The following is a 16,754-nucleotide window of genomic DNA, read 5'->3' as shown; positions in this document are numbered from 1 at the left end:
TTAGTTGTCTGTGTTCTGTTTCCTTTTCTCTAGGATTGCTTTTAATCGATGTTGGTGGAGGTTTTTCCAAAAGTTGGGTTTTGTTAGTGTCACCACTTGATTTTGTCTCCTCGGTATTCGACTGAAAGTTGTTTCCATGAGACTTTTGTTGATTGTTAGGGATGCTCTGTTTTTTGGGGTTGGCTGCTTGTTGCTTCTGATGCTCTGATCCACTAGGGTTGGTAGTATTGTTAACCAGTTTCTCATTTTTGGGTATATACGGGCATAACTTCCTTACATGACCTTCTTCGTGGCAGTAAAAGCACTGAGCAGCAACAGTAATATAAAAGGTGCAGGGTACTCCATCTATTTCTGTGTTGTTATTTTAGGTATGGAGCCGATTGTGTTGGTTCTAAAGTGCAATAGAGCCTGTCTTCTAAAGCTCTTGATGTGAGCGAATTCAGGCCTAGTTGTAGAGGCTCGTAGAGTTTGGATTTTACCTGTCACTGCACCGTATTTTGACAGTAATCCGCGATGCATTTGATGGCTTATTTCCGGTGGGACATTTGACAATGTTACTTTTGTGGGAGCTAGCACGATTGGTGAAACATTCACGTGGCATGCTCTGATGTTTATTCCCTTTTCAATTAATGTCTCAGACCAAGATACATTGTGAGAGTACATTTGTATAGTTCTGGCAACTCTTGAAATGAGAGTTATATTTTTTGCTGGAACATGCTTCACTACTCTGTCCAGGTACTTTTCTAGTGGGGTATTTTCGATTGCAAAAATTACTATTCCGTTGTCTCGGGAAACACAGTTGGTTAGCTGTACATTTGCATGCACGATGGTCGTCGTCCCAGTATTAATTTGTGCGGAGTTAAGAGCTACTATGTTGGCATAAGAGAGAGAGTACTAACCTTTGTCTGTCGTTGTCCAGGGGGCTGAGACTGATTTCTTTTCTTTCTGTGGAGCTGTGGCTGTCGTCTTTTTCTTGGTTTTCTTAATCCCTCGACCTTGGACTGATTCCTGCTAAGCTTGGGCGTGGACCAGCTGCTGGGGGTGATATGCTGGGGTTTATACTGGCCATTGCTTCGGGTGAATCTGGGGAAACGTAAGCTATCACAATTTCCAGGCACTCGAGAGCATACCATTGTAACAATAACCGAACGAACAACGAAGATTTTAAAAAATTAAAATAACTTTTCCTAGCTTCGCAAATTTAAAAAACTAATTTTATAGCGTGATAAAACAGGTGCTTATGATTACGCAGATATAAAACTGGAAGTTGATTTAAGTATTCGACCGCATAATATTCAACTTTAGGCAGGAGCGACCTTGGACATGTCTGCGCCCCTCCGCGTCACAACTGATAGATTTTTTTTTTTTTTTTGAACTTGATAAAATATACATTGGACGATAGATAACAAACACGGACTATTTATATATTATAACAATATATATTACAGGGAAAAAGGATTTTCTTTTAGTGTCTTAAGAGTCCATATTATAGTTCAGCATCACTTTTAGTTATTCTTCAGCTGAAGTGTATTGTAGGCAGCAATCCAGAAGAGGGTACCAATTGGATTCCACTCCTCTATGAATTTTTTGACATTTCCTCTTTCTTTGTAGTAATCAAATTTCAGTGAAAACCTGCTTTGTAGTTTCTGCCGCAGTGATGGATGGGTGCTGGTTATTTCTTGTGTGCTTAAGGTATAAACTGTAAATGACGGCCTTGGTGCAGATGAAGAGGAAATTCCATATTTTGTGTTTGTTCTCATCTGCATGGGCTAAATTCCAGTAGTCTTCTTGGCTGTGTGCGTAGTTAAAGGTGCTAGAGGCTGTATTCAGGGTGTAAGTGATCACTGCCTTCTTTGCAGAACAGGTTAGATGTGTGTGTGTGTGTTCCAAGGTGCCTGAAACTTTGCAGAATAGACACTGATCTGATTGTCTTAGCTGAAATTTGTGGAACTCAGTAGGAGTTGGCAAGATGTTATGCCATAGTTTCCGCTGTATGTCGGAATCTGGTTTGGCACACCTCGATTTATATGGAAGATCCCACTGAACACTGAGTGGCATGTGCAGCTTATTAAATGAAAGGGTTAAGGATGAATATATGAAGGGGAAAGTTGGAGGCACTGATATGAGGAAGTGGTATATTTTCTTGTAGTTGGATGGAATAATTGGAAGTGAGGCTTCAGATGATGAAAGATAAAAGGTAGGCTCCCCACTATTTCTAGAAGAAATACAGATTCCCTGAGGTGTGGCGATATCTGGATAGGATTTTCTAATAGCAGCTTGCATCTGTTGGTATTGCTTTTCAGTTTTTGGGTTCTTCATTGGTAGGCTTGTGAATGTTTTCCACTTTAGTGTCTGGTTCAGGAGGTCCCATATGATTCTTATTCTTCCCCAGTTCCATGTAGGGAAAAGAAAGGGCTGGCCAGTTGTGAGACTTGCTATGTTTCTGTTTGAAAACAGTGGTTCTGATAGTACAAATGACTCTGTTGATCTTGTCAGTGTGTGATGAAGTTCTGTCTTTTTTCCACCGTTGTAGAACATCTTCGTAAAAATGAGGTAGTTTAAGAGGAGATGGTGCAGAAATGGCCAATCAGAGGATTGTGGAAAGTGTAAATCCTCAGGTGCATGATTTCATGATGTAATCGAAGGTGGTTACGTAAGCATGACTGGACTGAAGTGTCTTTAGGAGAAGAAGAAGAATTACCCTGAAGGATGTAATCTTGTTTTCAAGGGAAATCAGGCCTTGACCTCCCTTACTGAGTGGCTTGCAGAGTTCAGAGTATGTTGTCCAGTTAGTATTGTTCCAGAAAAAACGTTTATTGCCTTTTGAATGTGATGGATAAATTCTTCAGGGGGGTGCGAGTACTTTGAGGGTATGCCATAACACACTCGCAGCCATCTGGTTAACTATTAGTACTCTTCCTCTAAGTGAAGACATGGAACGAATGCTGTTCCATTTACCTAGCACCTGTTTAAAACGGTTGTGCAGCTGTGTCCAGTTCAGTTTATTATATATTCTGCTGTTGCCAAGGCACACACCTAAGTATCTTTGTCCTTCACTTTGACCAGGTTCATTCAATCGATCGGCGAATCGGTTCTATCCTTTCATCTGCCTGACCACAAGCCACTAGATTTTGAAGAATTTAATTTGGCCCCTGAGGTTTGTGCATACAGTCTGTGTGCTTCCTTGGTCACTGACATTTCTTCTTTATTTCGGATTATTACAGTGATGTCATCGGCATATGCTGATAGGTTTTTTTTTTATGAGGATTTGTTATGCTGGTTCGTTTGGAAATAATGGTGTCGTGAACTCTTTTTAATAAGGGTTCTATGGCCAGTGTGTATAATTGTCCAGAGAGAGAGAGGACATCCTTGCTTGATCCCTCGGGAGAATCACAAAGTGCAAGTGAGCATGTTGTTGATTTTTAAACAGAAGTGTGCATCTCTGTATAGCAATTGCACTGTTTCAATGAAGAGGACCATAGCCAAAATGCCTTTAGAACTTCATAAAGGTACTCGTGCTCTACCCTGTCGAAAGCCTTCTCCTGATCAAGGCTGACGAGTGCTAGGTTTTCATGTTGGCTGTTCCTTGATGTGGATGAGATCTCTTATTAAATGGAGGTTTTCATCTTCCTGGGACAGAGTACGTTTGATGTTGGCCAATAACTTCAGACAGTGTTGGCTTTATTTGGTTTGCTATAACTTTGGAAATGATTTTGCAATCGGTATTAATTAGGGAGATTGGACGCCAGTTTCAGATATGCTCTCCCTTCTTCGGTATCAATTGCGCTACTGAGGTCGTGACAGATTGTGGGAGCCCGTTAAGATAGGCTTCTTGCAGTGTTCTGAGGAGAAGTGGTTCGAGCTGATTCCAGAAGACTTGGAAAAACTGACATGAGACCATCAAGGCCGGAAGATTTGTTCTTTGGCAAGGATGTGCAAGCAGTTTTCAGATCATCTAGCGTGATTTTCCGGGCTGTTGCAGAGATTTCTTTTGTTTCTTTCAGTATTTCGTGAATGGCATGATGGGATATTCGTGTGGAGCTGTATGCATTCTTGTAGTATTGTAGAATTTCAGAAGCGATTTTACTTGAATCTTCTGTAATGCTGCCATCTTGAAGTCTGATAGCAGAGATGGAGTTTGCTGCCTAGCATTTTTTTTTCCAACAAGAAAAAATATTTTGTAGGGCATCTGAAAGATCTATTTGTGTATGCCGTGATCGAATTAGGGCACCTTTTGCAGATAATTCTGCGTGTCTTTGCATGGCTTGGAATGCAGAATGATATTCAGGGCTTTCTTCTGGGAGATACTTAAGCTGTTCTTCAAGTTGTCGGATTCTAATGTTCACTCTGTTGATTTTTCTGGTGACTGTAGATCTGCGTAAAGGATTTCATTTGGGATTTTAAGTGGGGCCACCATGTTTTCATTGGTTCTGTATCCACTTTCGAGTGAGTGAGGTTGGTTATTAAAGCTTGAGTGTTTCTTATGTAATCTGGATCTTTCAGGAGGGTGTTGTTGAAGATCCAATAGGCACTTCCTGATTTGGATGCTTCTAAAGATAAAGAAAGTTGCAGCTTGACGAAGCAATGATCTGAGATGTAGGAAGGAATGTGTGAATGTTTCTAACTAGAGGAAAGGAGTGTTTGGAAATATAGTATCTGTCCAGTTGTGCTTAGTAGAATGGCCTATTTTTCGCTGACTTCCATGTGTAGGACTTCTTATCTGGATGTTGATGCCGAAAGACGATGAGTTCATTATGGTTTACCAGTGTTTGAAGTTTGTTTATTAATTGTCTATGATGTTCAGCACATTGAAGTCTGTATTTTTCTTGGTTAAGAGTGCAATTAAAGTCTCCAGCTATTATGATATGTTCTTGGTCAATACTAGAGAGATGGTTTCGAATGAAATCTACGATTTGTGATGTCAGAGCATCCTGCTGTGGTATGTAGATGTTGAACACATGCAGGGTATCATGGCTGGGTGTTTTTATGTGAACGTATCTGGTATCCTGGTATATCAGCAATCACTTTTAGTTTGTAGGGAGATCGATGATGTACACCTAAGCTAACTCCTGCTCCATGATGTTGTTGGGTTGCAGAATGCTGTAGGTCTAGGGCCACTCTGCCCATCTTCTAGATAATTTGGATGAGGAGTTTATATTTGTTTCCTGCAGAAGTAATAGGTCTATATGATGTTTTTGTACCTGGTCAAGGACTATTCTGTTGCATAAAGCAGAGGCACATCCTCTTGCATTGAGAGAGAGAAAAGGCTCAAAGACATTATGTTTAAGAAAGTTTAATTGTAGATTCAATCTAATATTGGTCCTGGTATGTGTTTGTAGCCCATTAATCAGGTAGTAGATTCGCTTACTCCTGTTAACTTCTGCTCTGCTCTTTTTACATTTTAATTTTGAGTGTAGATCCTGAAGTTCAGATATTAGTTTTGGGATTCTTGTGGTGTATTTAAGGGCTATAGTTAATTTATTAGGGGAGTTTCACACTTTCTGTATAAAGGATGACAGCTGCTTCATGGTTAGGGGACCCTCAGTGTGGGGCAGTTCCCCCTCAGCTTCTTCCTCTTCTAGGTTGTCATTTGGTTTTCCTCCCTTGCATACGTCAGTTAAGAGCCGTAAAGCTATGAACATTCTAGGCCTTTGTTGAATCCTCAAGATTAATTTTTTTTATGAAATGGCATTGGAAATATATTGATAAAAGTATATATAACTGAACTTTAAACCTATTTAAAAAAATGCATATAGTGATTTCATAATGGTTTTGTGCAAAGGATGAACTACAAAATTTGAAAAAGGAGAACTATAAAAAAATAAAGATAAAAATGGGAGTAAGGGATATGGCTGTTTTGACTAAGTGTCATCTTTAGAGCTCATGGACAAAGTGGAGTCTATGTCAAGTTTCATCATCATCTGAAAACTCTCTTTCTCCTTGGCTGGCTGCAGGTGATGTACGGCCATTTTGAGTAGTTTCTTCTATCGGATGAGGATTTGAATTAGTTGGAGGCTGGGTTGGTGATTCTGGTTGTTGTGTCCGGGGATTGTTTTTAATTTGTTCATCCGAGTGATCTCTGTTGGGAGGATCCATGTTTTCATGCTGATTGTGCTGTGAGACTTCGTTATCAGAGCTTTGGATCTCATTAGTCGACTGAACCCCCGTCTTTTCTAGTTCGGGATTTTCTTGGTTCTGAAATTCATGATTGGGAAAGAATTTTTGGTTTACTTTATCCTATGCTTGGATTTTCTTTGCGTACGATGTTGTTCTGTTTAACTGGTTTCCTATTCTGGGGCTGGGATATTTGTTGATGAATCCTTGGTAATATAGGGACATTGTTTCCTAATGTGACCCTATTCATGACAGAACAAGCACTGTGATGAAAAGGATAAGTAGAAAGTGTAGTTTATTCCATTTATGTCCGTGTTTATTAATTTTGGGAGGTCGTGTAGTGCATAGTTGTTTGGAAAGTGCATTAATGCCTGTCTTTGAAAGCTTTTAACATGGGCGAATTCAGGGTATTTTTTTCGTGGCTGCCGACAATGTGCATATTTTTCCTGTGATCTTGATAACATGGATCTGATGAGTTGATGTGAATTTCAAGGGGAAATTCCATTCTCTGAATTTGATACGGTTTTGTCGGCGGCCAGTGCTACTGGGCTGCTTCAAAGTGATAATCACTGATATCAATGCCTTTTTGTAGTACCGTTTGTGCCCATGAGATATGTAATATTTTTTGAGAGTACAATTTTGGTGATAGCCATCAGATACTCTTCTAGTGCGATGTTTTCTCTGGTTGTGAAAATAACAATTCCATTTTCTTGAGAAATGATGTTACTAACAGTGGTAGTTATTTTTGCATTAATCAGTTTACTGCTGGCTGATGTGGCATTCATGTGTGAAATCAGTGTTTTGGGGGAACGATAGAATATTTCCGTTTGATACAACATTAGTGTAAGATTCGGAATTGACTGACCTGTTTTCCACGTCCTTAGCTCCTGTGAGCTTTGCTCTTCCTTCTGGGTCCGAAGTCATGGGGAGTCCTTGCATTTCTGTGTCAGTAGTGGTACAGGAATGTGGGTTGCCATGGCAGATAATCCTTCGCTGGCGATAGCTGCAGGTGAGGAATGCAGCTAGTGCAGGTGGCAAAGTTGAGGATATATCGGAACTCATACACCAGGAGAAGAAAACTGTCATAAATCACTTATCACTACACTTATGCGTACACAACTAGTAAGCGGATAGCTCTTAGATTGGAGAATATATTTATATAAAAAACTAAATCCTTCCTTGCGGATCCTATTTATTTTATGGAGATAATAAGGGCAGACAGAAAAGTCAGAGGAAGGGATGATTTTTATAGTGCAGGGAATGTGACTTATTGATTCCCATTATATATGTTTATTATTACTTTATTCACATAATTGATACACACTCAAAACAAGACCTCTTAAAAACACCAATCTGACTGGACAGAACGATTCAGATTCTATTCAAGAATAGTCTGTCAGGTAGTGTCATAAAACATGGACTGTTCCAAGTAATGCTGTTTTTTGTAGACCATATGGGATTACTTTGTTGATGTTTATTTGCTCTAAATAGTTGAACAGCTTCTTTGAAATTGCACCAAGTGCACTGATAACTATCGGGATGACTTTCGTGTGTTTAAGCCATAGCTGGCCAACTTCGATTGCCAGATCTTGATATTTAGTATTTTCCAGTTCTTTGTTGTTAATGTTGTTATGACTGGGAATGTACTGCGATAGCAATAATCCAAACCTGTCGATGTTTGTTAATTGTGATATCAGGTCTACTGTGTTCCAAATGCTGATCAGTTTGTATTCTAAAGTTCCAGAGAATATTTCCTGATTTGTTTTCCAATGCTGTCTCTATTTTATGCTGCCAACAGTTATCAGAAGTTTATTATTATTATAATATATCTTTAACACCAGTACTTAACCCTGGAGTAAACAGAGCCTCGTCCAATCCCCAGCTCTGGATCAGATTACATCATCATCATCATCATCATCAAATTCCTGCCATGTACCCTCAAGGGGTGTACAGGATATGACAGTACTACATGAAAAAATTACATCATTACTAACTTCCTATCTACAATTTTCCTCCAAATCAGTCTGTTACTTGTCAAGACTCCAACATTATCAGATCTTATATTTCTATCGTCTAAGGCACTTTGTACCGTATCAATCCACCTATATCTTGGTCTTCCTCTGGGTCGTTTTCCTGCCAACCTGGCAGAGAACACTTGTTTTGCTAATCTTTCCTCTCCCATTCTATTTAAGTGACCATACCATCTGAGATTAGCTCTGCTAACGCATACTTGGATGCTGACAATGTCAAGTTCTTTCCTAATATCCTCATTTTTAATATGATATTGCCATTGATGCCATCTGTTCAAGCCTCTAATCTTTCTCAGGACTCTCATATCTGCGGTCTCTAGTGTTTGGTCAAGTGTTTTACTTCTGACAAAGCTCTCAGATCCGTAAGTTAAAATCGGTTTGAACACTGTCTTGTATACAGCGAATTTAGTATTCCGACTAATTTCTCTCTTATTCCATATGAATTTATTCAATTGATTTCCTACCATACCAGCTTTGTTGATTCTGTTGTCTATTTCCATATTTAATTTACCATCTTCACTAAAAATCGTGTCTAAGTAGCTGAAATGTTTTACTTGTTCCACAGGTTCTCCATTCACAACACAGTTGACATTTTCAATGATTCTGCCTATTTTCATTGTCTTTGTCTTTTTATTGCTGACCTTCATACCATATCTATTACAACAGCTATTCAATTTAGTCAGAGAATCTTGCAGACTTGTAGCGGATTTATTTAGAAGTATAACATCATCCGCATAAAGCAAAGAGCTGACATTAACATCTCCAATTTTGATATCAGGTTCAATACCACATTCCTTCATAATGTGATCCATATAGATAATGAATAACAGAGGGGATAATGTACATCCTTGTCTCACACCAGATTTAACATTAAACCATCTTCCTGTACTTCCTTCAATTCTAACTGCTGACTCACAACTCAAATAAAGACTAAGTATTGCTTGATATAATGCCCCATTGACACCATATAACTGCAGCGTATTGAATAGCTTCTCTCTTGGCATCTTGTCATATGCCTTTTCCAAATCGACAAAACTTAAATACAGATCTTTGTTATATTCCCATGCTTTCTCGACTATTTGTCGTAAAGTGAAGATCTGATCCTGACAGCCTCTATTTGGCCTGAATCCAGCTTGTTCTTCACCAAGCTTTTCTTCCACAATTCTTCTCAACCGTTTCTCAAGTATACTTGCATAGATCTTGCCAGGAACACTCAGTAGGGAAATACCTCTGTAATTCTCACATTCAGTTTTATTTCCCTTTTTATATATGGGTACTATGAGAGCTCTACTCCAATCATCGGGTATTCGTCCCTCTGTCCAGGCTTTCTGAACTATGCAGTGCAGCCACTGTAAGACTCTTATACCACCATACTTCAGCATTTCTGGTCGAATATCATCTACTCCTGCTGCCTTTCCACATTTCAAGCCTTTGATGGCTTTTTCTACTTCAAGTATGGATATGTATTCCTGACTGCATGCCTGGTCAGTGTTTTTTATCACTGTGCTGTCATCACTGCTTGTTTCATTTAGCAGTTTTTCAAAGTAATTACTCCATACTTCAAGGATATCTTTTTCTCCTGTTTTCATTTCACCTTTATCATCTCTAATTCCTTTTACAGCACTCTTTCCTCCATTCCTAAGCTTCTTCAACAACCTCCAGAATATTTTGCCACCTTCTTGATATTTATTTTCTATATTCTTGCCAAAGTCCTCCCATGACTTTTGTTTAGCTAGTTTTACACACTGTTTAGCTTTCTTACATTTGTCTCTGTATTCTGTAAGAGTAAAAGCTGACTTATTTGCCAGGAACTTTTGATATGCTTTCTTCTTTTCCTTCATTGCCTCTTTAACTTCCTGTGTTCACCAGGGAGTTCTGATTTTTTTTATCTTTGCACACAACCTCACCACATGCCTCTCTGGCAGAATCAATCAATGTTTCCTTCAGAGTTTGCCACTGAATCTCCAAGGTTTGATTCCTGTTCTCAAACACTTTCATTTTCTTTTAAATATTTCTGTATTTTAGTCTACAGTTTACATCTGAGAGCTGCTCAACTTTTATTCGCTTTAAAACTTTCTTACATGTTATTCTTTTCAATATGAAATTCAATTTTATCCTGCTCAAGACTAAATAGTGATCACTTCCAATTTCAAATCCTCTGTACACTCTGGTGTCCTGCACCAGGGAGAAAACATCACTATCAACAATAACATAGTCAATGAGACTTTTCTTATTCCTAGCCTCTTCTCTCCATGTGAATTTGTGCACATTTTTATGTTGGAACATGGTGTTAGTAATAACCAGTCCATGTCCTGAGCAGAAATCCAACAGATATTTGCCATTATTATTAGCTTTACTCTTTTCTCCAAATTTTCCCAAAATATTTTTGTATGTCTCACAATCATTTCCTACTCTACTATTTAGATCCCCAACAAGGACCAACTTTTCCTTTTTCATTGTGTCAGTTGCTTTTTCTAAAGCCTCAAAAAATTCCTCCACTTCTACCTTAGTACAACCTTCTGTGGGACCATAGGCACAAATAAGTCTCATTGTCCAGTTCCCCATTCTCATATTTGCCCACATTACTCTACTTGAGACTGACTGCCATTCAAGATTAGCCTCGTATTTCGTGTTGAATACTATGGCTACTCCTTCTTTTCCTTGATTGTTATAGCCTGAATATAACAATTTGTATTTATTGCTCAGAAAGATCTCACCAGTTTTGGTCTTTTTTGTTTCAGTCACCCCTATTATGTCGATCTGGTACTTATCTAATTCCTCAGCTAGCTCCATTTCTTTGCCATTCAGGCTTCTTACGTTGATAGTACCGATCTTTAACTCTGGTGATGTTGAGTTGGGGTTTGTTTTCAGATTTGTTCCAGTAGCTGACTTTTCGCTGTTCGCCCTGGTTCCCTGGCGAAAACAACGGGGGCCTTGTTTAACCGGGCGACGCCCCAGCCGGCATGAAATTTTGTCATGTTGTACCATCATTTTTTATTTTGGTTTAACCAATAAGAATACAATTTGGTCGGCTAAATCCCAAATTGCCAGCCCATCCTCGTTCGTTCAGTATCAAAGTAGATACCCAACAGGGTGCACCACGAGAAGGTGAGGATTGGACATTAGGTCAGAAGCCCTGGTTGGTTCTCCGCATTCCTTTAAAGGCTATGTGGAGGTCTCCTCTCAGTTATACAGCTTTGACCCTTAAGCACCCCTAATATATATATATATATATATATATAGTTTTATGAAAAAAATTGAATGACTAGAACCGAGATTTAATTAAAAAGGTTTTAATATAAACACACTACTAGTTTCGGCCTGTAACAGCCTTCTTCAGGTGACATTATAAAAGAAAAAACAGCTTACACATTGCATCAGGTCCGGGTACTTCAAATTTCAAGATAATATATACAAACAAAATCATGGACTGGCTATGGGTAATCCTTTATCTCCGGTTCTTGCAAATATTTACTTAGAAGATTTTGAAACCAAGGCTATCTCTTCCTTTATTTTAACACCTAAAGTTTGGAAACGTTATGTGGATGATGTCTTCATTGTTTGGAGCCACGGACATGAATCCCTTATGGTTTTCCTCGAACATCTCAATAGCCGACATCAAAGTATTAAGTTTACTGCTGAGCTTGAAACGGATAATTCCTTGCCTTTTCTTGATGTCAAACTGACTCGCTCTTCTGGTAAACTAAAAAATATCGATATATAGAAAACCCACACATACCAACAGATATCTGCACAGTCAGTCCCATCATTTCCCTCCTCATAAGCTTGGAATAATTTCCACCTTGGGACATAGAGCCCGTTCTCTTCTTGATGATCCAAATGAACTGCTTACAGAAATAAACCATCTGAAAACTTCTTTCGAAGTTAATGGATATTCCAAGAAAATCATTAACAAATTCCTTCTTAATCCTCCCAGACATCACTCAGAAGAAACAAATAGATTCAAAAGCAATATATCTATTCCTTACATAAGTACTGTTTCACATAAATTAGCAAAGGTTCTGAAAAAATACAATATCAGAACCTTGTTCACCCCACTTCCAAAGATCCATTCCTTAATTAGCCACCCAAAACCTTGTCATCATCAACTCAAATACCCTGGCGTATATAAAATATTATGTGACTGCGATATTCCTTATTTCGGGCAGACAGACAAATCTGTCGAAATGCGTATGGAAGAACACATGAGAGACATTACTTACAAGAGACAGCGAGCAAGTGCATTATCAAGTCATATCCTCTTCTCAGCTAATCCTAATGATGATACCCAAAGTCACAAAGTCTGCTGGGAAAAATCTACAAACGTCTTCAGTTGCAGTGACGAAATAGAGAGAAAAATTGTGGAATCGAGAGAAATCATCTTCAATCCTGTTCATCTAAATAACAACTTAAGCTACAACCTCCCAGATAGTCATTCGACTGTAATCATGTACTGGCCTTCACGTGATGCAGCAAGCACACACTCTCCCAACAATGCAACAAATGAAAGAACAGCTTCAAATACAACTACAACATTTTCATGCTAATTATGTATAAAGACTGTCTATGTTGTTCATAGTTTTTTAAATCTCAATGTTTACTGTTTTTTCTTTTATAATGTCACCTGAAGAAGGCTGTTATAGGCCGAAACTAGTATTGTGTTTATATTAAAACCTTTTTAATTAAATCTCAGTTCTAGTCATTCAATTTTTTTCATAAAACTATGTATGTTAACCGAGTCAATGATCATTCTGTTATATATATATATAAAGTCCCTGGAGTTCTCTTGTAATAATAATAATGGTTGGTGTGCATTTGGAGAGCAACGGAGACGGGTGATAATGAATTTGAAAGGATGAGAGATTTTTAACCAAAGATCAAATGGAGGAGATTCTCTGTTAGACATCTCTCGGACATGAGATATTAAAGCAAATATATGAAACCAGAAATAAGCAGTAAGAAAGTCTTCTGAAAATCCCATGTATTCCAGTTATGAAATATGCAACAATAAAGAATTTCCTTATGTACGTCAATAAAACTTTAAGAAGCTGCATTAAGCTTCCTGCTGAAAAGGCTCTTTTGTCAGATAATAAACAACAGTAGAGTTGATCTCTCTTTCTGTCATACCTTCAAAGGACACACAAAAAATGCAAGCAAAATACAAGCAGAGACATTTAAGATGAATGAAAAATGTTCAAATAAATGAAGAGCAGATTAAGATAACCTGATATATAATGTAGATTTATTAATTTTAATTAAAATCCAAAAAAGGAAAATATAACTTCTTTTAAAAAATTTAAACATTTTTTCTTTACATTTCTATAAAGAAACCTATAGATTTTTTAAAGAATGAATTAAATTTATAAGCACGCACACACGAAAATGTCTTAGGTCTGCCAAACAGACTTTCATCAATGTCTTTAAAAAACTTATTAGGAGAAATAAAATATGCACTTTTACCATACATTTACTTTTGATAGATGCTAGTGGTGAATCTCCACATTCATACACTACAAAGAGTTCCAAGGAATCTGATGTTTCGCCTAAAACTGTGTCAGATCCACGACTAGAAAATTAAATTTCAAAATTCAAGTTAAAAGATAAAGAAAATGATGTAAAAATAATATACATAAAAATATAACTGAAGAGAAGTCAACTGTTTTATAGTTCAACCAATTAAGCATATAAAATAAAAACTGATATTCAGTCAGTGATAAATACCATCATTTTTATAATAAATACAAAGAACTTAGGTAGTTAAGATTGGTCTAATATAGCCTCTAATATAAGATAAAACATTCAATTATGTAAAAAGATTGAAGCAGGCAAGACTTTTCTTACACACTTGTTTAACTTTTTCTTTTATTCTATTTTCAATTTCAATCTAAACATTTATCTCAATATTAAGTAACTTAAAAATCACCTCAATTTCATAATTACTTTTCTTCAACACGATTTCCTATATTATGTGCAATCACTTGTTAATCTAAATATAGTAAAAACAATTAAAAAAAATAATAATAATACATAAATAAATTACATCCTTGCTGTTTTAGTTGTGAAATTTTCTAGTTCACATTTTTCAATTTATTATGGTATATATTACAACTCTTCCTAAGGGCTCAGCACTAAAATTTGTAATCAGTTAGAAAAAGTTACAGTGATCTCTCATTTATTTGACGTTTGAATGGGTTGATAAGTAAACTAACTATAGTATAGCACTATGATTATATATAAACTTTGATCGTCCAACCCTTCAATTATCTAACTGGCAAATTTCTCTCTTACTGTGGTTAGATAACTGAAGGATTACTGTACTTTGATAAATAAAATAATTAAAACCAAATAATTAAAGCAGCAAAAGTATTATACAATCACTTTGCATAGTTATGCCCTTGGGTAGTTATGTATTTCAACTGTGAGGACAATGGCTTTCTTCTCATCTTATATTAGTCACTTGGTGCATAATCTGACATATAAATGTTAGTTGAAAGATATACAACTGAAAGGGCCTTTTAGAAAAGACCTAGGTTTGAATTTGAACATAAAGGAAGGAATCTTTTATAAGGGATTTTTAACTAAACAGAAGTAGCAGTTTCTTCTGCAAGATCTCCCTCCTCCAAAACATAATACCTTTGCTTAAGAGCCTACAATTAATAGACAAAAAACATTTGATGTTGAGCAGAGTAATTTCCCAATGATGAATCATGCAAATCCACAGAGGTGTCAAATAATAATAATATAATTGATTGATGGAAGTTTTTTCACTTGGCTATGTTACCAATTATATATTTGGTTTAATCCTTTATCCAAGTGTAAGCAAACAGTCTGTACCGCCTGAAGTATTTTCAGGACTGAGGCAGTTCATGGTAAAGGTGGTATAAGTTCTGATCACTTGCCTTAGTATCCCATAATGCAAAGCACATATCCTTATGGGTATGTATAATGCTATGCATTATGGAAAGGGTCACTACCAAGATCACTTTAGACCTTTATTAAGGTCTCGTCAGTGGGAGCCAGACCCAGAGGTGGTAATATTAAGGTGGAGGTAATGCAGAAGTCATATCACCATATACCAGTTGCCAAAAGATGTCAACACCTTATTATTAAAATTCTCTGGATTAGAGATAGTTGAAGGAAGTTTATTCATTTGGCTACGTTACCAATTATATACTTGGTTTAATCCTTTATCCAAGTGTAAGCAAACAAATTTTGCACCTGAAGTATTTTCAGGACTAGGGAATGAAATATATAATCGGTAATATAATTGATTCTCACTATAGAAAATTCATAAGGACCACAGAAATAGTTTATTACACTGGACAGTTTGCTAAAGTGAATTTTCTTTAGCATTCAGTTGCTACATTACAAGAATATGCGCACTGCTTTTCTAAAGACCTATCTAAATATGGGATCTTTGTCAGGACATTTTACTAGTTTGTAACAGAGAGTGAGATTATAAGAGTGCTTGGTATAGTGAGAAATGATTGTCATAATATCTAAAGTAATAATAGTGAACACCCACTAAATATTAAAACACAACCTAAAAGTAAATAAAAAATAATAATTTCTATGCACTTTCACTGATGCTTACTAGTGTCATTCATCTGATTCTGTGCTGTATCCAAAGCACAGTCTACCAAGTATGAACTTGATTAGAAAATGTTCCTTGAGGTAGATTGAGTATGACTTATTATTCCCAAACACAAATGACCAGATATAAAATGGCGCAAAAGTTAATATGTAAAAATTACTGATAGTAATGAGCTTGAAAAAAATCATCAGTGTACCAAATTAATAGAGACCTTAATGTGTTTAATAATTGTCAGTACAGAATTTGGTTCAGTCATCACAGAGTATTACTCTTGCTTATACCATTCACATATGGAATAAAACTTGGGAAAGATTTGTGAATAATGAAACAAATGGTTTTATTATTACTGAAGTAAGCATACAACCAGCAGATTACAGCTGTTGCATATATCTTGCTATTAGTGATACAGATTGCCATCCAAGCATTTTTATTTTCCTTATATCAATCCTGCAAGAGGATGGCTAGGCTTATAGCAGATAAATAGGTTAAGAACAAAGTAATCTGTTTGATTTTCTGGAAGAGTTGGGAATTGTAGCCCTTGCAAATTACTTCATGGAGAAGGTTGTTCCAAAGACCAAAGAGATGAAAGCTGACTAGGAGTAGCAATTGCAATGAGTCAGCAGTTCAATTGTAAAAAGATGCTGAGTACCTATAACTCAAGTTGCTATAGGTTTAACAGAAATGAAGGCATAATGGATGCTAGTTTTGATATGTAGCACCCCTGGAAATATCTATAGAAGATACGCTATGTGGAAAATGTCCATCTATGATACAACAGTCAAAGAGTCTCAGAAAGGAGTCATCAATCAACCGCTCTCTCTTGAACAGCATCAAGAATTTTTAGAAATGTCTTAGGTGCACCATCCCAAATCTTGAGTAAAGAATTTCAAAGTTGGTTGGATTCGAGATTCATAGAGAGTATGCAACCAGAACAGAAGAAAAGTGATGCAAGTGAAAGAGGGTGCCACATTTTTTGACAGCCGAGAATGCTAGAGAGATAATGCGATTAAGTCAGG

At 36.9% G+C, this 16,754-nt stretch overlaps 1 protein-coding gene across 2 annotated transcripts in view; it reads right to left on the bottom strand.

The window, feature by feature from the left end:
- The window catches only part of LOC150110586 (DNA (cytosine-5)-methyltransferase PliMCI-like), a 678,915-nt gene that overhangs the window by 308,632 nt on the left and 353,529 nt on the right, over positions 1–16,754 (bottom strand). For both annotated transcript variants that reach the window (XM_090399829.1, XM_090399828.1), the window contains exon 18: positions 13,605–13,710. In XM_090399829.1, the coding sequence (XP_090255955.1) occupies positions 13,605–13,710 (106 nt within the window). The remainder of the gene's footprint in view (positions 1–13,604; positions 13,711–16,754) is intronic.

Source organism: Typopeltis vanoorti, chromosome 1 (assembly GCF_054136105.1).
Source record: "Typopeltis vanoorti isolate ZY-2024b chromosome 1, IOZ_Tvanoo_1.0, whole genome shotgun sequence".
NCBI lineage: Eukaryota > Metazoa > Arthropoda > Arachnida > Uropygi > Thelyphonidae > Typopeltis > Typopeltis vanoorti.
The sequence above is the reverse complement of the archived record's forward strand: the minus strand, read 5'-3'. Positions and strand labels throughout refer to the sequence as shown.